This window comes from Onthophagus taurus, chromosome 6, assembly GCF_036711975.1.
Source record: "Onthophagus taurus isolate NC chromosome 6, IU_Otau_3.0, whole genome shotgun sequence".
In the NCBI taxonomy this organism is placed as follows: Eukaryota; Metazoa; Arthropoda; class Insecta; order Coleoptera; family Scarabaeidae; genus Onthophagus; species Onthophagus taurus.
Genome location: NC_091971.1, coordinates 32,621,330 through 32,647,216, shown reverse-complemented (window position 1 = coordinate 32,647,216; position 25,887 = coordinate 32,621,330). Strand labels below are relative to the sequence as shown.

Sequence of the window (25,887 nt, the reverse complement as noted above, 5' to 3'; positions counted from 1 at the left end):
TAACATGTATTTGCCTTGACTTCATACCACTTAACTCAACGTATTCTCTGCGATCGGATACACAAGATACCAGAAGTCGTGTGAGAAAGTGATCACATCCAAACCTCTCCAACTTTTCAACCAACAAACCATGCTCCAAGCAAGCAAAAGCCCGTCAAAAGTCAGTATATATCACATCCACCTGCCCACCTGCGCTGAGTAGGTTGGTGGCTGTGGATTTGCCTTTGCAAAACGCATGTTGATGGTCAGATATACGGGCCTTAGTGTAAAATTCGATTTTGCGTGTCACGATTTGCTCGAAAAGTTTGGAAAAATTATTTATAATGGCTATAGGTCGATAGTTTGTTACGTAGCATTTATCACCTTTCTTAAAAACAAGACAAACTCTGCTCAACTTCCAGATCTTCGGAGCACTAGCAGTCTTTGACTATATATGCTGGGATAGTTTTTGCCTAAAATTTTTTAAAAGCTTCCATAATCTCATCATGACTCACTTCAGAGATGCCGAGAGTCATTGCCAACATGGGCACTATTAACATTAACATCTGGAGCCGGAAGACACATACTTTCAAAATGATCGGCGAACATATCAACTACAGTCGGTAGATCAGAAAAAATTTCACCATCGCGTTTGAGAATATCTGGTGAGACAACACTGTTTCTGGTCACATTAACAAATCTCCAATAACTCGTTGTGTCATTCTTCATCTTCTGTTCCAAGGACCTTACATATTCCCGGCAATCCTTTCGCATATGTGTTTTACAGTCCAGGCGGAGACGAACATATCTTGCTCGATAAAAGGAGTAATTGGTTCGTTTAGACTTTAGACAATTGATGGTAGGTAGTGTTTCTTTAGCTTAAGCATTCGCTTTAGATTAGTCGAGTACCATAGATAGAGAATATTTAGACTTCGTGTGTTCTCCGATGGTTTTTGGCACATACGTGTCCAGGACATTATATAATATCGTATAGAAAACATCACAGGGTACTTCAACTGATGACAAAGACAGCAGGTAATTCTAATCAATACTCAAAACTACATTGTAAAAGTCGGGCAAGTTAGCTCTTTTGAAGCAAGCCCAGTATTGCTTCATGTTTATATAATGTCTTGGACACGTATGTGCCAAAAACCATCGGAGAACACATGAAGTGTCGGTATATATTTCGAGCCAAAATTCGAGTGTATCATGTTAAGATTTATGTGTGATTAAGCAAGCATCAAATCGATTGTTCTATCTATAATATTACCCACGTTATCCAATTGTACAAAATTCATCTTTCATGACAGCAAGTGATGGTATATTAAAAAATCGCCCAGGATCAAAGTATCCAATGACATATCTAGTCACGATTCAGTTTTCTGCGGGTCAGCTTTTCTGTTGGCTGTCTTAATCTATCTGTCAGCAATTCATTAGGTATGTCGTCGTTTCTGGGAGATTTCGTATTTCCAGTTTGTCAAGTTTTTCTTCGACTTCCTTTTCCTAAATAATAGTTCTAGTAGGTACTACAGGTTCATTATCTTGTGTTACCTCTTCTTTAAAGTATAGTTATGTAAAATATTATTCCTCGCTGAGTGGCTTCTTTCTATTTCGAAGCACGTTTCAAACTTTTGAGACCCATATAGATCATAGTCTGTATCATTGATTATTCTGGAGTTTACTTTGCAGGAAATGTAGCTTCTTAAATAGCTCATTTTTAGTTATGCCAGATTTCTAAACTCTTCGCAACACTATGTGTGGTTTTTGGTTGCGTTGATGTTAACTTTCGTCTTAGAAATGGCTTCATCTGCTGCCTCGTAGATACATTTTTGAATGCTCTGCCAGGTTGCCTCCACGATTCATCCTTTCTTAGGTTTAGGGCTCGTTGTACAATATGCCGCTAAATCTACCTGATAACTATCCGGCCGATAAACTTTGGGAGGATAAAGATATTCGTACAAACTGTTTATGTCGGTAGGATTCCTAACGTCGAAATAAGAGTAGGTTGATTGTAGTTTTTCCCCATATCTAGTAATTTGTGTCGTAGGTTGGTAACGCTAACGTCTTTCTTTGACGTTTTAATTATTATTTTGACAATAAGAATTGTTTAAAAAAATGTTTCACGGCAGACAACTGACACAACGTACGTATAGGGTTAACGGTTAATGTTATAGGTTAACCTATGCAGTAACTATACAAAGTTTTTACATAAAAACCTTGGTAACTGTGGCTATAAGGTATTAGCCAACATAATAATAAAATTATAAAGTTAACTTTTGGCAGACTTTTTATTTTGCGTCTGTTATGTTTTGCTTCAAAAACAATTGTGTGCAAATATAAAAATAATAACAAATGAAATACAATTTTATGTTTTTAAATGGAGCTGCTGCCACAGCACGCTACATCCACTTCCCCTCCTATAAAGAAAGAACAGAAAGAGGGATAACATTTAGTCAAAAATTTGAATTAAAATTTAAAATGTACTTTTTTAGTTTTATTAATTATTAAATTGTTGACTTCAGGAGAAACGTTTTCGTTCAGAAAGAAAGCTGGTTTCAGCAAATCGAGGCTTACATTTATTTCTTTACTGTCTTTCAATACAACGAAAAATTTTGAAAATCTCTTCAACACTCTGAAGGGACCTTCGTACCTAAGAGACAACGTAGGTTTAATTCCAGTAATTTTAACAAATACAAAGTTTGACCTGAATAATTCTTTGTGAACAAAAGGTTTTTGGCTGGAATGTATGGTTGACTGAACTGGTTTAATGTCAGCAAAAGATGATTTTAAACTTGATAATAATGGTTCAGTTTCAATTGATGGTTCGGTAGGTATGAAAAATTCTCCTGGTGATCTGAGTTGCTGACCATAAACCAATTCAGCGGATGAGCAACCTAAATCCTCCTTTAGGGATGACCTGAGACCTAAAAGAATCAAAGGCAAGTCATTGTTCCATCTAGAAGAATTACCTCGAGCAATAATCGCTGATTTCAAAGTACGGTGAAATCGTTCAATCATACCGTTACTTTGTGGGTGATAAGCAGATGTGTGTATTTGATGAGTACCTAAAAATAATTGGAATTTTGAAAATAATAGTGATTCGAATTGTCGTCCTTGATCGTGAGTGATCATGGTAGGAATACCGAAACGGCTGAAGTAATGCCTGAAAAGAGTATCTGCAATAGAGGCTGCAGAGATATCTTTTAGAGGAAAAGCCTCTGGCCACCGTGTGAAACGCTCAATGACTGTGAGCAGATAAGTACATCCAAGAGATGGAACAAGTGGGCCAACCAAATCAATGTGAATGTGTTCAAATCGAACTTTTGGAACTTTGATTTTGAGAATTGGCGATTTTGTATGCCTTTGTATCTTAACTTTCTGGCATTGTAAACATGATTTTGTTCAAATACGAATTTGTTTCGACATATGAGGCCAAAAGAATTTTGTTTTTATTAAATGAATGGTTGCTCGAATGCCAGGGTGAGATAAACCATGAAATTTTTATATAACTATTTCTCTAAATTGCTGCGGAATGTAGATTCGCGGAGATTCCGTTGATATTTCACACCATAATTTGATATCAGGTAGCGTTGTGGGTTGTAGCAATAACTGATAGGGTGGTGTAGTGTGAGTGTGAGAAAATTGTTTATGTAGTAGGTTCGACAATTCGATATCTGTGAGTTGAGCTTTGTAAAGTGTAAGTGTGTCGGGGTACTGAGAATTTAGGGATTCAATATTTGTCCTGGACAAAGCATCTGCAACAATATTGGAATTTCCCTTAATGTATCTCACGTCGGATGTATATTGTGTTATGTAATTTAGGTACCTGGTTTGTCTTGGTGTTTTTTCTGTTGATGAAAATATTGCCGTAGTTATAGGTTTGTGGTCGGTGAAAACTGTAAAATTGTTTCCATGTAGGAAATGATTAAAAAATTTTATGGCAGAATATATTGCCAATAGCTCTCTGTCGAAAGTTGAATATTTAACTTGACTTGGAGAAAGTTTATGTGAATAAAATGCTAATGGTTGCGGTGTTTCATCAATAATTTGGCTCAGAACTGCTCCTATACCTGTATTAGAAGCGTCTGTGGTAAGTGACAACGAAGCGTGAGGAGATGGATGAGCCAGAACGGTAGATTTCGTTAGAAGATCTTTAGCTGTTGCGAAGGAAATTTCATGTTCATCTGACCAAGATATTATTAATTTTTGTTTAATTGAATAAAGCGATGATGAAAAATTATGAAGGGGTGATAAAATATTAGAAATGTTCGGTAAAAATCTATGATAAAAATTAATCATGCCCAAAAATCTTTGTAGTTCCTTCAATGTTTTTGATTTGGGAAATTTTGAAATAGCATCAATCCTAGACTTAGAAGGTTGAATACCATCGCTAGTGATATGATGGCTAAGAAAATCAATGGAAGTAACTCCAAAAACACATTTAGATGGTTGGATGTTGATATTGAATGTACTTAACCGTTCAAATAACTTCTCCAGATGTACATAATGTTCTTCTTCGTTATGACTTGCAATGAGAATGTCATCTAAATAAACGAATAAGAAGTTGAGACCCGAAAGAACTTCATTTATGAAAAATGTTGTGTTCAAATCACGTCGGGGTCACCAAATGTGGCTATGAGGTATTAGCCAACATAATAATAAAATTAACTTTTGGCAGACTTTTTATTTTGCGTCTGTTATGTTTTGCTTCAAAAACAATTGTGTGCAAATATAAAAATAATTACAAATGAAATACAATTTTATGTTTTTAAATGGAGCTGCTGCCACAGCACGCTACAGTAACCATAAATATCTGCCGAATAACTGTCTTATCGGCACCGTTGAGTACCCGATAAGTTATCCTGCCGATAATCTCACCGACAAAAATATCCGTACATTGTAATACAGTATAAACTAACTTATAGGCTTAATAACGTTGTCGGGAAGTTTATCGGTATATTGTACATCCAGAGGCGACGCTACCGGGGGGTGCAAAGGGTGCACTGCACCCGGGCGCCGCCTAAAAGGGGGCGTCAGCGCCTTTTTAATGTTTTCTCCAACAATATCTTATCTTTCTTTTGCAGTATTTAGACCTGTCAGCAGTAGCTAGTCTTCAGAAAGCAGTATTTAGTCTCCACAAAGCAATTTTAGTCTTTAGAAAGCAATATTTAGTGTTCCAGGCGCTGTATTTAGACCTGTCGGCAGTATCTAGTCTTCAGAAAGCAGTATTTAGTCTTCTAGAAGCAGTATCTAGACTTCTGCAAAAGTTATATATGTTTTCTCCAAAATATTTTATCTTTTTTTTTGCAGTATTTAGACCTGTTAGTAGTATCTAGTTTTCAGAAAGCAGTATTTAGTCTCCACAAAGCAATTTTAGTCTTTAAAAGGCAGTATTTAGTGTTCCAGACGCTGTATTTAGACCTATCGGAAGTATTTAGTGTTCAGAAAGCAGTATTTAGTCTTCTAGAAGCAGTATCTAGTCTTCTGACAACGTTATGTATGTTTTCTCCAACAATATCTTATCTTTCTTTTGCAGTACTTAGACCTGTCAGCAGTATTTAGTCTTCAAAAAGCAGTATTTAGTCTCCACAAAGCAATTTTAGTCTTTAGAAACCAGTATTTAGTGTTCCAGACGCTGTATTTAGACCTGTCGGCAGTATCCAGTCTTCAGAAAGCAGTATTTAATCTTCTAGAGCAGTATCTATTCTTCAGAAAGCAGTATTTAGTTTTCTAGAAGCAGTATCTAGTCTTCTGCCAATGTTATGTATGTTTTGTTCTTGATACTGACAGCTACTTCTTTCTGGGGGGATCTTGTACCACCCGGTACCTCATTTCTACAGCTGTTACTTTGCTTTTGTGCTTATCCTGCATAGGCAAAGTTCCCGTATTGGTGATTTCCTGTCTTGTGCAATAACAAGACAAGTCCATTGGTTTCTTGTTCATATTCTTCGCATTCTTTTATTGAACACATAAGTATTGTCATAAAAAATTTCAGACTTCATGTGGACTTTGAACAATGTAATTCCTGTTTTTTGCTGAAGTCTAGTTTATAATTATTGCAATTTCAGACTTTGCGCCCCCTCGCATTCCGCCCAAAATGCTTGGGGGGGGGCGCCACCCCGGTTCCCGCACCCTGGCGTTTCATTTGCTTGCTGTGTACAACCGGCCCTTAGTGTTGTTTAATAGTAAATTGTTTAAAATAATTGGTTACCATAGTGACTCATAGCAATTGCTATTTCTATCATGTCAAGCAAATATGAAGTAATTAAACTGTAAAGTAATTTTTCTCGAAAATTTTTTTATGTACCCAATATTAATATTGTCTGTCCTAGATTCATAAAAAATCATGTTTCGTAATAAAAATGGGGGTTGCTAAAAGAAATCTGTTTACAATGATTTTATCGCCTATATCTGCTACTTTGCGGACGCACTGTATATCTTAATATTTTTACTTATAGTATTTAAAAAACTGCTAAAAATTCTCTCCGTTGTAGTTGTTAATAATCGAACATGTTTGCATAAACTATTTAGCTCAACGTAGAACATCGACCGATTTTAAATCTTTAGACATGTTTCAGGGGTTTTTTCATAAACCGTTTACAATGATTTTATCGTCTATATCCGCTACCTACTTCACGAACGTACTGTATAATACAATCGTCAAAATTAATTCCTTGCTTGTTGGTAGTTAAAATTCACACAAAATTATCTTTATTGAAATGTTTATAAAAATAATTTATATAAAATTATTGGTAAACCTCTGTAAAAAGATAATTTAGTTAAATTATAGCAACGAATAATATAAATAAATACATATTAATAATCATTATTGTTTTTAGGTTGCACTGAGTAACCAATGCAGAACTGAAGACGAAGACTTTTCCATTTTCGAAGGTACAACTATCGTATTAAAAGGAATGGGTAGTTTATTAGTCGCTTACCTTATCATACAATTTTGTTGGAAAATTGTTTTCTTTTGGCCTGAAAAAGAATCTTTAAATCGCAACGAATTATAAATTAGAATAAAACAATGTAAATCAGAAATCGCATATAACGAATATATTAACTTTATGTTTTAAATATTTTAATTAAATTTAATGACGATAAAAAAGTAGTTATAAACGATTTCTGCTATTATCTATTAATATTTATAGCAATATATGTACAGATTAATAAAGACAATAATTTTCTTTTGTAGGAAAAAATAAGGAATATAGAATAAAGATTTTTTTCTTTAATTTTCAAATATTTATTTCAATAATCTCGATTTAATCATCGTATATAAACATCCACTTAAATGGTATCTCCCTTTTTCTTCAGCGTTTATTGTTTTTTTTTTAGGCTTTATAAAATTATAAATGCATCTATTTTATTTTTCCTTTAAATTAGAGTAAAAAAAAGAATAAGGAGAAAAAACTTAAAAAAAATTATTTACGGACTTTTTTCTTATATGAACCAGATTTTTACTTTACTTTAGGAATAGTTTAAAATTGGATTTGGATTATCAAAAAAAAATGAGAGCAAAAAAGTTTTTTTTCTTTTTTTTTTCTTGGTGGGAACTAAAATTTCTCTTCTTCCAAGCCATGTTTAAAGAACATTAAAACGGGTACTGATTCGTTATTAATTTCGCGATATTCTAACAACCCGACCATTCCGTCACAATCCATTGATTCGCCGGTGAAGAATTGAAGATCTTTAAACCTTCCCAAGATGTCCTTCATTACCTTGTTCATATTCGTTTTGAAGACTTCTACTTGATCTGGAGATTTTTCTTCTAATTTAGCAACCAATCTAAAATAAAAAAGAGTATGGTTACAATTTTGAAAGTAAAAACACAAACGTGTTGTAAATTTAAGGGAAATTTGTTTGAAAGAGCAATATGTGTATAAAATTGATAGAGTTCAAATTTATTTATCATTTCTTTCACAATTGATGATTTTGCATGAATAGCTCTAAATATTACAATAATTTAATAATATTTAGTATTAGTACATGCTTAAATAAATAACGAGTCTCTACCTTACATTACGGTTTGGAAAAGCGTAGGCACCAACTGGATATCTCCAGCAGTCATGAACCAGCAAGAGACTTAAAACATCAAATCAATAATGAGACATCTCTAGTTAAGATGCTTAAGAGAGATCAATACAGCAAATGGACAGCACAATAAAGATTGATAAAACTTGTATAAGAGCAAAACTAAGAGATTCTAAAATGAAAACGTTGCGAATTATGTTGGGTAAGAGTTGAAGAAACCAGATAAGAAATATGGACATTAGGCAGCGATGTGGTATTTTTTCCAAAGGTTTAGGGCAAATCTAGAGTCTTGATGAACCTTAGTATTAGGGTGTCCAGTCCCGGTATTTAGTTCCGGTTCCGTCCCGGGACTTCTTGAAAAAAATGTAGGTCCGGGACCACTAAGAAGTCCCGGAATTAAGAAAAAAATTAAAATATCGGAACGACTACAACCTGTTAAAAATATCGACCTCGAGACTCCGACTAGCTAACGAGTAATCTAACGAAACGGTTCTCAGAGTTCGTAAAAAACCTAAATTGATAGGGGAATCACCGGCTAAAACGAGTTATGACTTGCAATATTTGTAGATCGGTGTTATATACCGGCGGTGCTCCAATTAATAGGTATAGTCGTATGACACTGTGAGTTGTGGCTAGCCTGTTCTCTGGAGGTTTTTGTGTGCGCGTCAAATAATTTGAGATAAATTAAAAAAAGCAAAATTAAGCAAAAATTAATTTTTTTAGGTATAAGCTGTCATATAAGCTGTTTTAATTTAAAAAATGAGTTCTGAATCCGTAATTTATACGGTACACCCAAAAAAAAACGCTGATCCAATGTCAATATGGCGACATTTTTTTAAGGTACAAGAGGGTAATAAGGCCCGGCTGATAATAAGGCCCATGTTCGAAAATCGCGCCAACAAGCATAAACAAGACCAGCATTCGAGTCAAAACGAAGCACAAATATATGTAATCGTTGTCACGATTATAGTTGCGTTTGTTAGAGTAACCGTTCATGTGGTAGTGACAGCGAAGATTTATAAGCTATTGGTTTTGTAAATCATTGTCGAGAGTGTCGACTTGTGAGCCTGTGACGTAAGTAATTACATATTTTACACTTGGTGGCAATGAAAGGGCATTAAATATGCTTATGATTGCTAATATTGCTAATGTTAGGTTATGTGTGGTTTCCGCGTTGATAACGCCCGGGCCTTATTAACAGAAAGCAACCCTGGGCCGTATTTCTAGGCAGTTAGGCCTTATTTTACAACACGCTAACATTCCGAAACTGTGTTTTGATACTTAGATGGGAAAACCGTGTAGAGGATCCGAGCCAATTGGACCTCAGAAATGATGGAAGAAGCCCTTCAACTGCTTCAACAAGGACTTTCCCAGAGGGAAGTTGAAAGGCGTTCGGGAATTCCGCGGCGTACGTTAAGAGCTCATATGCAGAGTGGATCTACGGAAAGATCATTGGGAAGCAAACCAATTTTATCAAAGCAACAGGAGGAAGATCTAGAAAACAGAATAATCCGACTGGCGGAAGTTGGTATGCCCTTGACACCTAAATCACTTCGGAGAAATGTATACAGTTTCATTAAGGCAAACGAAATTAACTTGAAAAAAAAAAGAAAAATAACCAAATTCTTGGAAAGGATTGGTTCAGCGCCTTCCTAAAACGTCACCCACGTTTAAATAAGCGGTGCGCACAGTATATGAATCCAGCAAGAGCTCAGAAATTAAATTGTTTTATTGTTAACGATTATTTCAGAAAATTACGATTCACTCTTGAAAAGAATAAAATGCTACATACACCTGAGCGAATTTTCAATATGGATGAAAAGAGCTGCCGCTTAACATTGCATCATCAGCAATCCGTGTTGGCCCTAAAAAGAACCAAAAGAGTTCATCTTGTAGCCCAAGAACACGCGGAAAACTCAACTGTTGTGGCATGCGTTAACGCTTTGGGTAACGCAATACCACCTATGATTCTTTTTAAGGGCATACGTCAGAAACCTACTTTTCAAGATGGTCTTCCTGCTGGGTCAGCTGTGTTAATGAGCCCAAAAAGTAGTATGACTACCGAACTGTTTTGCAAATGGCTAGAACATTTTGCAAAGTACAAACCCACAGGCAAAGTTCTTCTGATTTTTGATGGTGTTACGTCGCATCTTGATATGATGGTTGCACAGAAGGCTGAAGAATTGGAGATTCTTCTGTTTTGTTTACCTAGCAATACCACCCATGAATTGCAGCCGCTGGATCGAGCAGTGTGTAGGTCCTTTGAACATTTCTGGGACGAGGAGTTGATGACGTATTGGGATCAAACACCAGATCGTAAGCTGACTAAAGACAGATTTTCACATATCTTTACACCGGTATGGGAAAAGTGTATGTCCGTAGCCAACATTACCAGTTTAGAGTTACTGGCATATACCCTTTCAACCCTCGAGCTATTCTAGACGTGGCGTATGCACAGTCTTTGGTATGTAGACCTGTTGAAAATCAAATTTCATCGACTTCTTTGTTAACTAGTCCTGCTGTCGGCAACCAGGAGTCGTCCAGTTCTGACGATGACGCGAACATACCGTTGACTGTATTTCGTACACGTTTGATGGGCAACATAACTCGAAAGAGAGCCGAAGATCTGCTGGACCTTCAAAATCAAATGAAAAAAATGCGTTCAGTAATATACTGAAAACGCTTGAATTACCAGAAAAAAAGTGTACTAGGCCGAGAAAAAAGGCCTTAAACTATAGGGCTCAAAAAGTTACAAAAGACTTGTTTAAACCAAAGAAACTGTAGTAATGTTAATGATGGGCTTTATTTTCAGCTGAGCCGGAGAATAACGACCACACATGTTGAATACATAATATTTTTTTACAGGGTTGCTATGTATACAACCGACGTTATTTTAGTTACATTTTGTACTTTATAAATAGTTTGATAAGCGAATATATTTTATTTTTATTTAAGAGTTTCATTCGGAAAAAATTAAAAAAAATTCTTAGGTGGCCCTTATTACCCTCTTGTACCTTATATCAACAGATAAACAAACGGCGAAATATGAGATTTGTCCTATCAAAATTATTGTGTAAAGGCGACTCAACAAAAGGATTACACCAGCATTTCGCTGGAGTGCATAAAAAGAAAGGGGTGGTTCCACAATCAACTCGTCCGTTTTGGCAGCGCTAGAAAAAAATTTTGCTGTTGAAGTCGCAATTGTTGATAACAACGAAGAGGAAAACGAACTACAGTCTAGCTCATCTTCTACTTCGTCTTCCCAATTTTCTCAAATGATGCAAAAAAAAGAGAAAGCTGACTGATTATTTCCTTATTAATTGCAATGAAGAAGATAATATTTTAGATGCAGTTATCGCTCGAATGGCAGCATTAGATGGACTTCCATTTAGAGTCATTATTGCATCTAAAGATTTAAGAAAAGGTTTAGATGCAAGGGGATTTCAGAATTTACCAACTTCTCCATCAACAATTCAAAATAGAATTTTAATGCATTGCGAAAAGGTATTTGACAATTTCACCGATGAAGTACCATGTCTACGAGAAAAAGGTCGTCGTTTCAGCTTAACATTCGATGAATGGACGTCCATAGCCAACAAACGATATATAAATATTTACGGATACTTGGATGGACAATTAAGACAAAGTCTTAAAATATGGAATATAGGATTAGTACCTATCAAAGGATATTTGACTGCAGAAAAATGTATTGATCTTATTGAAAAAAAACTCGAGCGATTTCAGTTAAGCTTAAAAAATGACATTGTTTCGATAACAACAGATGGAGCCAGTGTAATGGTGAAAGTAGGAAAATTAATACAACCACTGCAGCAATTATGCTTTGCTCATGGCATTCAACTTGCAGTGATTGCAGTCATTTATTCTAAAAATGAACAAAAATTATCAAACCGAACACTGAAACTGATGGCAACACGAGTAGTAGCGAGGACGACCATAATAGTGACAATAATGAAGACGGTGGTTTTGAGTTAATTGAAGACGATGACCAAATATGCTTTCATTTAAATAATTACGGGAACATTCACAAACTGGTAACCAAAGTACGGAAAATTGTCAAATTATTTCGTCGCTCTCCTTTAAAAAACAGTATTCTGCAGAACTATGTAAAAGAGAAACATTACAAGGAGTAAAAACTTATTTTAGATTGCAAAACACGATGGAACAACTTAGCTCAAATGTTAGAACGGTTTGTTTTTCTAAAGGACTGTATTCAGAAAGCTATGATTGATGTATCCATGCCGATGAATCTGACTGACCATGATTTTGAAGTTCTACAGGGAGTTGTAAAGTGTCTTGAAACTATTAAACTTACTGTGTTGGCGGTATGTAGACATGATGCAAATTTTTACACGACTGATGCCAGCTTTAGGTTTATGTTTCAAGAACTTTCAAAAATTAATACTTCATTTAGCAGAGCCTTGCAATCTGAATTAAAGCAGCGAATAATAAAGCGAACGAAGAACAGTAACATCAAGTGCACTGAGCTATCTCTGTAATCCGCTTAAATATATAGAAAAATCGGATGATTTATTTTTTGATCATCCAGATACTATGGAAATATCCCATTTTTTTTTCTAACTTGATACAAAGATTATCACCTACATCGTCGTCGTCGCGAACAATGCAAGAGGAAGACGATATTCCGCTATCTTGTCTTAAAAACAATCAACAACGTAATGAACTGTCATTAGCAGAAAAATTAAATAGGATATTTGAAAATGCAATGTCTTCGCAATTAAAGCATATTTTAAAAAATAATTTTTTTTTTAAATTTCCTATTTTGTGATTTTTTTTTATGTTTCTCTCATTCTATATAAATTTGTTTTATTCAATTGGTGAACTCCTACACTAACACTAAAGTAAAAAACCCAAAGTACGTTTTTAAATATTTTTTTGCAAACGTATTTTGATTTCGGGACTATTTTCGGGAATTCGAGACCTTTGGTCCAAGTACCGGGAATTAGAATTTAGTCCCGAATCCCGAAAACATTTTTGGTCCCAGGAATTGGACACCCTACTTAGTATTGGTCCAAGATCTTGTTCCTTTTGTCAGTAGGTGTCAGGAAAACCTTTCCGAAAATTTTGTGTCTTAAGCAACCTCTGACGCCGCAGTAATGTTCAGCGATCTCTGACCCGTTGTTTGCAAAGTCAACAAGCTTGATCCTCAGCTTGTCTAATGTTGAAGAGCTGGTAGTTTAGGGGCGTATGGCCAGTCGGGAAACCTGAGAGGGACCTTAAGTCCCCTTTGCTGAGGCATAAAACCTCTTCGGTTTTCTTTTACGACAGAGTTATTATACTGTCTCTGTCATGGAAGTTCTTTCCAGAGCAAGACTACCTTTGAGTCCTCCCATATATTAATCACCCACCAAATGACTTTTTTGTAGTGCACAGCCAGGTTGGGGTCTAATAAAGGGCGTCCTCGCTGCTTCTTAGTGCCTCTCTTCCTCACCAGCTTGTCCGCATCTTCATTACTTGGATGACTCGAATTACTTTGTAACCTGGAATCCATTATAGGGTAACTTCATTTCCTCTGGCAGGTTTTCTCAGGTTATCGGTACATTCTTTGAACAGTGCGCATTCACACATATAGGCCCGACTGACCAGCAGCCACAACAGCTTTTGATATTTATGATATTTTGTATATTATTTATATCAAACGAGCTTCGTAAGTAATTTACTTTAGAAAAACTACAGCGAAATTGGTGACAATAATATGGTCACCCATTTAATTCCGGTACCATCGAGATTTCAATTTATTGGAGGTTCTAGTTGCACTTTCATGTTACTAGACGAACATAATGCATCATATGACCAATGGTTTTTTGATGAATCATATTGTGAGCGAAACAACTACATTTGCGTCAGAGCAACAACGCCCGCCAGGTACCATCAAGGAAGAGGTGCTGGATCAAAAACCAACAGAACAGCAATATGAATGATCCGACGAAGAATGCAAGAGAGCGACGAAAGAAAGAAAAGAACAGGGAAATTTCATAGAAAAATACAAAAACAAAAAGAGGGAGGTAAAACAGCTACATAAACACAAAAATAGATCACAAAATAATAGGGAGTTTGAAGAGAAGGAAGCGTTAAAGACAGAGATTATATGATTAATATGAAACGAAAATCTTATGAAACAATTAAGGACCTTGATGAAACACTGATTGCTGAGAGAAGTGCAATATTTAGAAGATGGAGGCAAAAATTAATTTAAAAATATGTGACGCCGTCTGTTGAATCCGAAATAGTTTGTGACCAAGGCAAAATTGTTACCATATTGATATAACAACTTATAGACCAAAATAATATTGGCCATTCTATATGATTTACTCAGAAAAGAAATTTTAGAAATACATTTTCTAACCATTGCCATACTGGAAGAACATAGTGGGGTAATATTTATTTCTCTATCCAATTGATATTTGAGAGGTTCAGTTAACGTATTGATGTATTATTAACGTATTGATAATTTCCAACACACCTTAATATGTTTCACCATTTAGAGTTCCATTGATAAACAATGGACCAATTACTTGGACCCTCAAGATGTTACATTAATTTTCCCAGTATACTGGGTGTGTCCTTCTGTAGATAACGATTTTCATAACTTCAATAGCTGCAGTTATGTTTATTGATAAATGCATGTAAACAAAAAGTACATTCATCAAATTATTATTAATCATTGTGGTCATTTATTGAAACAACTGATCTCTTCCATCAAAATCATCTTGAGTCATCTTAGTTCTCATGTATCTTCAATTTATAGGGATAGAATTTAAGAAGTTTTATAATTTTATGAACTGAACCCGAAGAAATTCGGGTTTCACCAGAAATATAACGTAATAAAATATTAGGGTTTATGCCAAAATGACCAGAGACTTGAGAAGCTTCAAACTATTCAAAATTTGCGATACATTTAGTCTCAGTAAATATGTCAATAAGATCTATAGCGGTAAGCACAATTCGCCGTACCTAGAATTTTTAACGATAAATCAAAGTATAATCTTGTTAATTACAAATTTACCCATCAAATGTAATTTTACAAATCTTAATTTTCAACAAACTTTAATCGATGGACTATCGCTAAGTGAAGAAAGGCTCTTACATGATCTAATGTCAGGATCTGAGATGGGACGTAAAAACCGTCTGACTTCTTTAGAAGTATGATGACTACTGCTGGTGGCTCACAAGTAGTAAGATTTGCTAGTCAAACTCTGGAAGTTCCCAAGCATTATTTCTACCGCTCTTATGGCGTCAAGAAACAATGATGTTGGTGACGATACTCGAAAGTTTCGGTTTCTTCGGTTAACGCCCCAGTTACTGGAGGTTTTGGATGATTTAGGCCCAGTTTATTTACCTTTGGTTAAATTTATCTATCGAATATTTATCATAGTTACTGGTCAAATAGCCAATCATGGCAAGTGAAATTACAGTAAACATTGAAAATATCCAGTAGTTAAATGTAACCAAAGGTGAATAAACTGGACCTTAGTGTATGGGAACTAAAGGATAATAAGTTGGAGGTAAAACATCAATTGGAAGGTGATTCATTAGGAGTTGTTTCTGTAGTCGTTACTAATGATGGGAGATTATCCGCCTCAAGTTTCTTAGATTCAAGCAAGAGAATTTGGAATTTATTCATATTCATAGTGGAGTAGAGAGAAAACTTCGTCTATTGAAGTGGGTCCGGTTAATTTATGGACGGTCGCTTTTAGTTCCAATGATAAATATATTATTTCTGGGTCACCAGTTTATGGAAGGTATCTGTTTAATGTATACTACATAATTGCAAAATGAACCTGAGTAATTTGTTTTTAAGTTAAGTATAGTTTCTTGTCCTCTAACGATAGACGCACATTTTGATAAAAATAATATATTGTCGAGAGTGTCTCCGATTAATGAACACCACTAGATTGTGATAGAAAATTCAGTATTATCAAGCGACCTATACGGAAATATGACCAAATCTTCACACCTCGGGAAGTGGTCGAATTGGTTGCGAATGTCGAAAAGAAACTGTTACTGTAAGCTATTACTCCTGTTGAAACCAACATGATTCTTAGCTATTCTTCTTGGTAGCAAACGTTTTATAAGAAAACCATTGTCTTTAGAAACTAAACATCTACCAAAAGGTCAAGTTTAATATTTCAAAATATCACTATTTTAAATACTCTGCTTTAAACAAAGGAACAATAAAGTCCAGTGAATACATAAGAACAGGAGAACTATTGACCATAAATAATTTTTTACTTAAGAAAGCTAATGAAGGAAAAATCCCTATCAACAAAAATAAAACAGATGACATTGTTAAAGCTATGGCATAGCTTTGTGTATATTCCTGAAGAACACAAGGAGTTTTACAACAATATTATCCATTGGCATGATAAATGAATCTTCAGCTGAAGAGGAGTAAATTGAAATATGTCGTGTTTTATATGTCATTCAAGATAATTGTCCAAATAACCTGTTTTCTTAATTGTTTTCATTACCCAAATGAGACAAATTTTGATTACCGGAACTGTGTAGTATTAAAAAGTACCAGTCATTAATATTTTTAATTTTTTTGTTCAACATGATAAAACACAAAGATTATGTTCATTGAAGAACTACAAAAAGGAGTCAACAAAAAGTGTTTGCACATAGTAGCGTGATGGCACGGATCGCCGTTTGGCAGGATCACCGGAACCGGAATTCCGGCCAATTTCAAAGCCGTATCATTCGTTATTCTTCGCTACAAATTGTGCTATGGCTGACTGCTGTTTAAAAATTTGATATGCAAGTTGAAACACGTTCGCTCTTTTAGTGTTTAAGTTAATACGACGTATATTCGACGGGTTATGTACGTCTAAAAGCCTGATCAAAGAGTAAACAAGATATGCCGCTAGAGTGAGAAACTCTAGTTTTGAAAAGAGATAGAAGACATTCCAATTTAAATATCCTGACAATAACAAACCATTCCAATTTAAAGGTCCATATCGGTCATAAAAAAATGGCGGCCCTATATCAAAGGTGCCGACGCAAAGCGTTGCATCTTGTTTACTCTTTAATCTTTGGTCTGATGTTAAAAATGTCTATTAAAAATAGTAAAGTTTGGCAATATTTCAACATTAATGAAAGTGATGAAACAAAAGCTAATTATAAATTGTGCAAGTAAGTAATATCAAGAGGAGCGAAAGGAAAAGCAGCTCCCACTAGTCCGTTACTATATACTTCATATAACGTTTTGAGTGCACTGTGGGGGCAATTTTCTAAACTATTAAATATTTTAGTTAATGAATTTTTCTAATCTTCTAGACTATAATGCTCTATATGTATCTGTAATGAATTTGAAATTTATGCGTTTCTAAAGGACAAAAAAAATTGATTGGGGTCATATTGACCCCACAGTGCACTTCTTGTACCTTTTTTACTTAGGAAATTTCTTTAAATACTTTGAATTTGGAGCCATCTTTAGCTTTTATTTACACAAAGGGGAAGTACCTATCTATACATTACTACTTGTGTGAATCCCCGGCCTTCCTACTTTGCTACATTCAACTGTATAGCTTCATCACAGAGCCACAGAGGTTCATCAGTTTGTTGTAAAACGCGAACCTGTACAGTAGTTCCTAACTTTGTCGTATCAATACGGAAGTTGTTTCAAAAGTCAAAATGAGTCACAGAAGGCTATCCGACGATGAATGGTTAAAACTATTAGAAGATGAAAATTTTCCACCGACGGATTTTAATTGTTAAGAATTTAGTGAAGACGAAGATGAAAGTGACGAGGAAAACTCAACTTTTAGTGAACATGATTCTAACTCTGAAAATGATCTAAGTGACGGTGACGACAACCTGGAAAACGAAGTAGAAAATAATCATTTATTTATGGGGAAAGACGGTAAAACTAAATGGAATAGTTTTCCAAAGCCAACATCACGCACAAGGGCAAAGAATATAGTTTTACACCTGCCTGGTCCAAAGAGAGCTGCTAAATCGGTAGTGAAGCTCAAGATACATTTTCATGGTGACATGGTTGATAAGATAGTCAAGTATACTAATATAAAAATTGAAAGTATTCTAGAAAATCGTGTAAATTTATGTAGCTATGAAAGAAGAACAAACCGAGAAGAAATATATGCAGTTCGTCTCATCTGCAACTCCATGATCTATGGAATACATCATACGGACCAGCCATTTGTCATGCAGCCATGAGTGAAAGGCGTTTCAAATTTTTGTTGGGCAACCTTCGATTTGATGATATTACAACCAGAAACATACGTAAGCAAGGTAATAAGTTGGCAGCAATAGTCGATCTATGGGAAGCATTTATTGTTAATTGTCAGAAACACTACATTATGAGTGAATACGTTACCATAGACGAAATATTATGTCCTTTTCGCGGACGTTGCTGTTTTGTGCAATATTTGCCGAATAAACCTGCCAAGTACGGTATAAAAATTTTTGGAATGAATTGTGCCCGAACATTCTACTTTTATTCTGGAAAAATTTATGCCGGCAAAGAAAATAATAAACGCGCAAAAAACCCAGCGCATGATGTAGTCATGAATCTTACCGTTCCAATTCACAATACTGCAAGACATATCACAACGGATAACTGGTATACATCTATACCCTTAGGAAAAAGTTTGTTGCAAAAAAAATTAACACTGGTTGGTACTTTGAAAAAAAATAAGGTCGAAATTCCCAAAGAGTTCCAAGCAAACAAACAACGAGCTGTTTATTCTACGTTAGAAGGTTTTTCAGAACTGGGGAAAATGGTGTCGTATGTTCCCAAGAAAGGCAAGTGTGTGATCATTTTTAGTACAATGCATGATGATAGAAGCAAACTGGAAGCTGAAAATAAAAACAAGCCTGAAGAAATCGAATTCTATAATAAATCAAAGGGAGGCATAGATACATTAGATAAATATAGATTAATAATAGATAAAACCTGATTATTTCAGAGATACTTCACATTCTAGACGATTATTTATACGTGAAATAGGTGAAGGTTTGGTGAGAGCGCGGTGAGAACTTCAGATAAGGTCCGGTATACCAAATTTGCAACCTTTGGTAAAGTTAAGTCTTGCGCGCTGTGGATTTGAAGTTCCCCCTAGACAAGAACAAAATCTTGATCAACCAGGACCACCAGCAAAACGCAAAAGATGTGCCTTATGTTCACGGCAAGATGATAAAAAAACGAACCTTTATTGTTCTAAGTGTAAAACTGCAATATGTAAAAATCATTCTTATATTATATGTTCTAATTGTCATAAATAAAATATTTTTTATCTATAATGTAAAATAGACCTTAAACATTGTTCTTATAATTTGGTTTTCTTAAATAAAGTTTGTTCCTAAATAATAACAACATTCTTTACATGGGGTCATATAGACCCCGTTGTGCACTCCGTGTGACTCAAAAAGACTGTGCACTCGAAAGGTTAAAACGATACTATGAAGATGAATATAAGAAATAACAAGAAAACAAAACTGAAGATAAGAAACTTGAGAAAACATTAACGAAAGAGGCAAATCTTAAATTTTAAATGCAACAACCTTGGGATATAAACGACTTGGGATCGATGAGCTAAAAAAGAGCTAAAAAATTACTGTCAAAATAGCTGAGATGATCTGCTTAGATAATCAACCGTATTCGGTGGTAGATAAAAAAGTTTCCTCGTTTGTTCTCTACTATTGTTCCACAGTATACCCTTATTCCTTCTTGGAACTACATGCAAAATAATATATAGTACCTCATTATTATTTATGACTTATTACGGACTCAAATTGCAAAAAAATTTCTAAAATGGAATAGATATATAGCGTTAACTTCTGATATTTGGACATGTTCTAAAAACAATAATAGTTTCATAAGTATTACAGGATATTGGTGTGGGGGTTTTCTCACATATTATAAAATAATATAACCAGTATTTTTTAGAAAAAGATTTTGTATTTTTAAAATAAAAAAAATTGACTTCCTTTTTTGCTGAAGTCTATTCAATCAATAAAAAAATGAACTTATACATAGTAACGTAAAATAACAGATTTCTTGATTTTTTGAAAAAGTAAGTAAAATCAATGTGGCAGGGAATATGTGCAACGCCACAATTGGATAACAAATGAATGGGGGAGGGAAAACATTGTGCTGAGTTGCGCGAGGAAGTCATACTGGAATGGCTGTCGCAATAACATTTTGAATATAACTCAATTATGGAACATACAATTGAATCAAATTACAATAATGTTACGTGATAATGACACTAACATGATTAAAGGCTGCAAAGATAACAAAATTGATAGCGAAAGTTATTTTATTCATTCACTGTAGCTTGTAGTAACGGATACTATTTTTACGCAGAGGGCTATATCAGATTATCATATTTTAATCACTCTTCGTTAGCATGTGACAAACTAAAAAGAATTCAGAATAATTTGGCCTTGATACCAAAAAAGGTTGTTCAAGACGTACCAACCAGGTAGAATTCTACCTTCTACATGCTAGAACTAAAGAAGACTGATGGGAGAAGAAGGTTTCACAAAGCTAGCTTTATTTTATTAGAAATAAAATAAAATTGTGAAACTTGGGTTGGAAAAAAGTGAAACAATTTTGCTAAGAAATACAAACATATGGCAAATATGAACGAGTTTTTGATAAGATATATTCGATAAGACCAGTCTTGAAAATGCCTCGTGGTGTAGCTCTGGACGTTCCAGAAAAACCAATGGATGCCTTGATAGAATAATTGTAAGAACAGCTAAAAAATATTAATTTTATTCTTCAGCTAAAATTAAGGCTGAGGAGTTATAAGAAACACACAATTTGGAGGTATCAACACGCAATAGATTAATTGAAAATAAATTATTTGCCCGAAGACCAGCGAAAAAACCACTTCTACAAAAAAAATAAAGCCGCAAGACTACCATTTGCATCAAGAGTGGACATACAACGAATGAAAAAAGGTATTGTTTAGTGATGAAGCCTAGTTTAACTTATTTAAAAGTGATGGAGTGCAATATGTGAGGCGTCCAATAGGAAAAAGGCTGACTTCTAAGTACATGCAAAACATCTGGGTTTGGTGTAGGCCCTATACACCGTATTATGGGAATAATGAACAGATTTATGTATCATGATGTATTAAGAAATGTTATGGAACCTTATGTCTACGAAAATCTGCCTATCTCTTATAAATTTCAACAGGACAACGATCCGAATCTAAAGTCGTAGAGGAATAAAATAAATTTGATGACATGGCAGTCACAGTCACCAGACTTAAATCCTATACAAAATCTATGAAAAATAGTTGACGATAAAATTCGAAATAAAATTTACAGAAATGGTGACGAATTGTTCGGTGCTCTTCAAAATGAATGGTCTAAAATATCGAAAAATCCATTGACAATTTATTACACTCAATGTCACGAAGATATCACGATGACTTTAATAATAAAGGAGGATTGTATTAAGTACCAAAAAATCTTTGCTTTTTATTCAATTTAACTGTTATTTACCTATAAATTGTTAAATTCTACTTTTTTCCAACTCAACTTTTGCAATTCTGTTTAATTTTTATAAAAATAACGGCTACACAATTACTACATAATACACATTGCCATAGTAATGTAAAACCTGACGAAATACATAAATTTAATATAAAAAAATTAAAAATTGCTCTACTTTTTTCCAATGCTGTATAAGTGTAGCACTTGACAAATTACAAAAAAAGAATGCTTTCCTCTCTGACGCAGTGGAAGTTTGGAAAGAATTAAATACATTACTCAAAGAAAAATTATCATCAGTACAAATGAAAGTTTTTGATAACTTACAGATAGCCTATATTTTAGATGTTACTAACACTATGTATAAGTAAACATCCGTAGAAAAAGAGGAGGCTAATACCGGTTTACTACCGCTAGCTATAAAATTACAAGCAAAAATAGAACCATTTTCATCAGTAATGTTTTCAGAGGAAGTTTTAAATAATGTAACTACTTTAGAATGGAGGTTGTCACAAAAACACATTGCTGAAGTAGAGAAGGTACTGCCAATATTAAAGCAATTTTTATGTACAGTTTGTTCATCAGCTTTTGTTATACTTTACGAAAGTTAGGTGTTGAAAAGGCAGGAATACTTGTTTTCTTAGATTAATATTATAATGAATGTTAATTTTTGTATTAAATGTTTTGTTAATTTTGTAATAAAGTGCAGTTTTATTTTTAATTTAAATTAGTTGAACCCTGCTATAAACTGTGTTATTTTATTTAAATAACTTTAGACTGTTAACAGTAAATGTTCATTTATACTAAAGGAATCTATTTTACATACAATGTATTTTCACATGAGTAATATTAGAACAAAACCTGACTTTTATGTTATTGTCTGTTTTTCTTTTATATCAATATTTTTTGTTTGACTACATAAATTGAATAGTAGAACATAAAATCAATATAGAAATTTTACTAAAATGAGCATGATCATTATCTCCATAAAAGTTAAATTATTTGATCAATCCTAATACAACTGATAATTTTATCGTTTTTAGAGATTTTCATGCTGTCTGGTAGGTAAAGGTGTAACTTCTCTTAGAAAAAATGCTGAATATCGAAAGACCTAAAATACCATTTGTTTTATAGGATAAAGCTAAGCGCCAATCACATTATACGAATTCAAGTCCGACTTGCATCATACGTCTAAGAACCGACTTAAATACGAAACTTAGATACACCAAGAAATTCATTCTACTATAGAAAAAACGGATGATCTAGATGTTAGTATAAAATTAAAAGTTTATGTCTTTTATTTTATGTAGAATTTAAGTCTAACTAGTTTCAGAGACTCTACAAATAGATTAACATCTCTCATCTTATCCATTTTACAAACGACAACGGTAGGTAGCACTAGTTAGCATAAGATATCACTATGTTGCATATTTTTATTGCACTAAAACTAGAACTAACACTAGACCTAGAACTAGAATCATTCGGGTTTAGCCGTCTTGAGAGACGTGGGACTAAATCCAATTGTTTCTAGTTCTTGGTCTAGTTTTAGTTCTAGTGGCAGTGGTAGGTAGCGCTAGTTAGCATAAGATATTACTATGTTGTATATTTTTATTGAACTAAAACTAGAACGAGAACTAGAAACATTCGTTGTCAATATCAACTTTAATTTTATTATTATATTCGTAATTTTCATAAAATAACCTCTAAAGTGAGTCCAAACCAAGGTTTATAGAACATAAGGTTACCTCATTCCCTATGCCTCTGTAGTATCGATTATTACCCCGCAGATTGACGTCACTGGTTCGATACAGTCAGAGTGAAAGATAGCCTATACGTGCCTATATTGTGGTACAGTCTATATAAAATATTTAAACCTCGCATCGTGTTGTGTTGTTCATAGAACCAGCTACGTCACTGACCCACCTTGCCTCTCAGAGGAGGAGAATCGGTATTGGGTAACCTTATATTCTATAGACCTTGAGTCCAAACATGACGCATTACTCTCAAAAAAACCAAAAAATTCGAACTTTCAACTATTAATTTTGACATATTTGTCAACTTCATAAAAAATCATTTAAAATGAGTACAAACTCGACATATTTAACTTTGACATTAATGAAGATACAATCACTTCCGGTTTGAAACGTCAACGTTAATTTTGATATATATATATATATATTTGTCATCTTCATGAAAAAACCTTTAAAATGAGTCCAAAGATGACGCCCTTATCTCAAAAAACAAAACAGTTAGAATAAAAGACATTAAACATTAAATGAATTTCATTTTTTAATATTAATACCAACCTTAATTTTTGATTTTTTTTAATTATATTTTTGTTTTTGTGACAAATATTAAGACATTTTATAAAAATTAAGAATATGTCAAAATGACATTGACATTTCAAATTGGAAGTTGCTTACATCTCGAGTAATATTGGAATTAAATGTATCATGTTTGGACTCATTTTAAAGGATTTTTCACGACGATTACAAATATATCAAAATTAACGTTGACATTCTTAACCGGAAGTTGACCATAACTTCATTAATATTAAAGATAAATATGTCATGTCAAATGAGGTTGACATTTTAAACCTGAAGTTAGTTATCATATAATAGAAGTTTTATAAGTGAAGTTAATCTAGTGTTAGTCATTTTTCAGCACTTTCTTTTTATTTTTAATGTGTTCTTTTGGGACATTTCACATTAAAAAAAAATCGATTATTAAATCACATGATGATTTTTGATTTTTCTCAAGTTTCTTAATATTTCTTTTGTTAAAAAAAAGAGGGTTCTTAAATTTTAACCTGTAAACTTGTAACACTTCGTCCTTAATTTCATTTTACAACTTTTTAAACTTTAATTTTGGAAATTAGTAACAAATTATCTGATTTCGACTTTGATATGTGATCTTCTTTAACAAAAGAAAAAGAAATATTAAGAAACTTGTTTGTAAAATGGATAGGATGAGAGAAGTTAATCTATTTGTAGAGTCTTTGAACATGGCCAAGGGGCGAAACTAGTTAGACTTAAAATTTTTACAGGAAATATCATTTTGACTCTAGTATTTGTGATTAAATTTATGCCACGACTTACAGAAACAGCCTGTATAATTATAAAACGACTGACCAAGCGAATTCTGTGCTTGTGATGGCTGTCATCAGTGTTTTGTGATAAAAATAAACAGGCACCAAACAATTTTCAATAGTTTGAGCTTGTCTATTCTGAGAAGTCATATTTTTAGAGAGATGAAAACGAAAATCCCGTTTTTCTCAACATTGTTCATTTGTCGCTTAGTCAAGTGATGCATAACGTGGTCCAAATGCCAATGTGGAATTTGATTAGTACAAATTAGAACATGATGCAGTATAATACTAGATATAGGAATATTAACTTTACTACAGAATTGCATATTGACCACACCCATATTATGGCCCTTATTGAAATCTGACAATATGGAGCATATTTATTGAGACTTAAGTAAGTTGGTTTTTTAATTTTTTTCTTGGATAATTTCTATTAACATACATTAATTATCAGTTTAGCAAATAAAAAAAGAAGGTAACATTTTTAATAATTAAATATAAGTCACTCTCTAATATAAATTTAGTGTTAAATTTAATAAAAAAAATAAAATGAATTGAACTTACTTCTTCATATAATCCTTAAGGTACAAAGTGTAACTTTTCTTATCACCAAATGCAAAAGTTTCAGCCAATCGGTGATTTAAAACGACATCAACGCCTGATTCAACGGCTTCATCCGTACCTTCGTCAGCTTCTTCCGCCGATGGATTAAAACCAGCTATTTCAATACCACCTTGGGTCCTCTGAATAAGTTTACCATATACTTCATAAATTACTTCATCTACTAATTTCATTTTGTACGTATCAGAGAACATTTCGTCACCTAAAAAAAATATATATTTAAAAAGATACGAAAAATCATATTTTACCAAACACGAATTAATAAAATAAATGCGAATTAAACGAGAAATGAATGAAAATTGGATTGTGGTCGCTACGTAAGAAATAATAAAGGTTAGAATTTGACAGGTTTTTAGGTTAGGTTGAAACGTCAAAGTGAATACCGAAGATTTCGACAGAATATCGAAGAAAAATTGACGAATTTAAATGTCAAAAGGATTTAGAAATTAATTACCGGTGATGATGTCCTTGAAAATCTTCATTTTTCTGGGATGATTAAAGATTATTTTTAAGTTACGTGCACGACCAGTTGGTGCTAGTTCGGGAGACACCGGAAAAAAGGTCGATAACCTGTGCGATTTCTACTTTACCAACTTTGATTTTTTTTAGTAACTAACTTCACTACTTTCGTTACAACAATCATTTTGAAATTTTTA

The 25,887-nt window shown here is 33.7% G+C and overlaps 2 protein-coding genes across 2 annotated transcripts in view; one reads left to right on the top strand and one right to left on the bottom strand.

Moving 5' to 3' along the window:
• Window positions 1-7,382, top strand: part of LOC111419062 (uncharacterized) — a 56,579-nt gene extending 49,197 nt beyond the window's left edge. Inside the window, exon 3 of the mRNA XM_071196269.1 lies at window positions 6,819-7,382. Coding sequence (XP_071052370.1) covers window positions 6,819-6,995 — 177 coding nt within the window. The 3' untranslated portion in view covers window positions 6,996-7,382. The remainder of the gene's footprint in view (window positions 1-6,818) is intronic.
• On the bottom strand, window positions 7,205-25,840 carry LOC111419063 (translationally controlled tumor protein). The gene is made up of 3 exons (XM_023051816.2): window positions 25,686-25,840; window positions 25,175-25,433; window positions 7,205-7,770 (listed from the first exon to the last, which is right to left on the bottom strand). The coding sequence occupies exons 1-3, from the start codon at window positions 25,711-25,713 to the stop codon at window positions 7,539-7,541; spliced, it is 519 nt and encodes a 172-aa protein (XP_022907584.1). The 5' UTR covers window positions 25,714-25,840; the 3' UTR covers window positions 7,205-7,538.
• Between the last annotated feature and the right edge of the window lie 47 nt (window positions 25,841-25,887).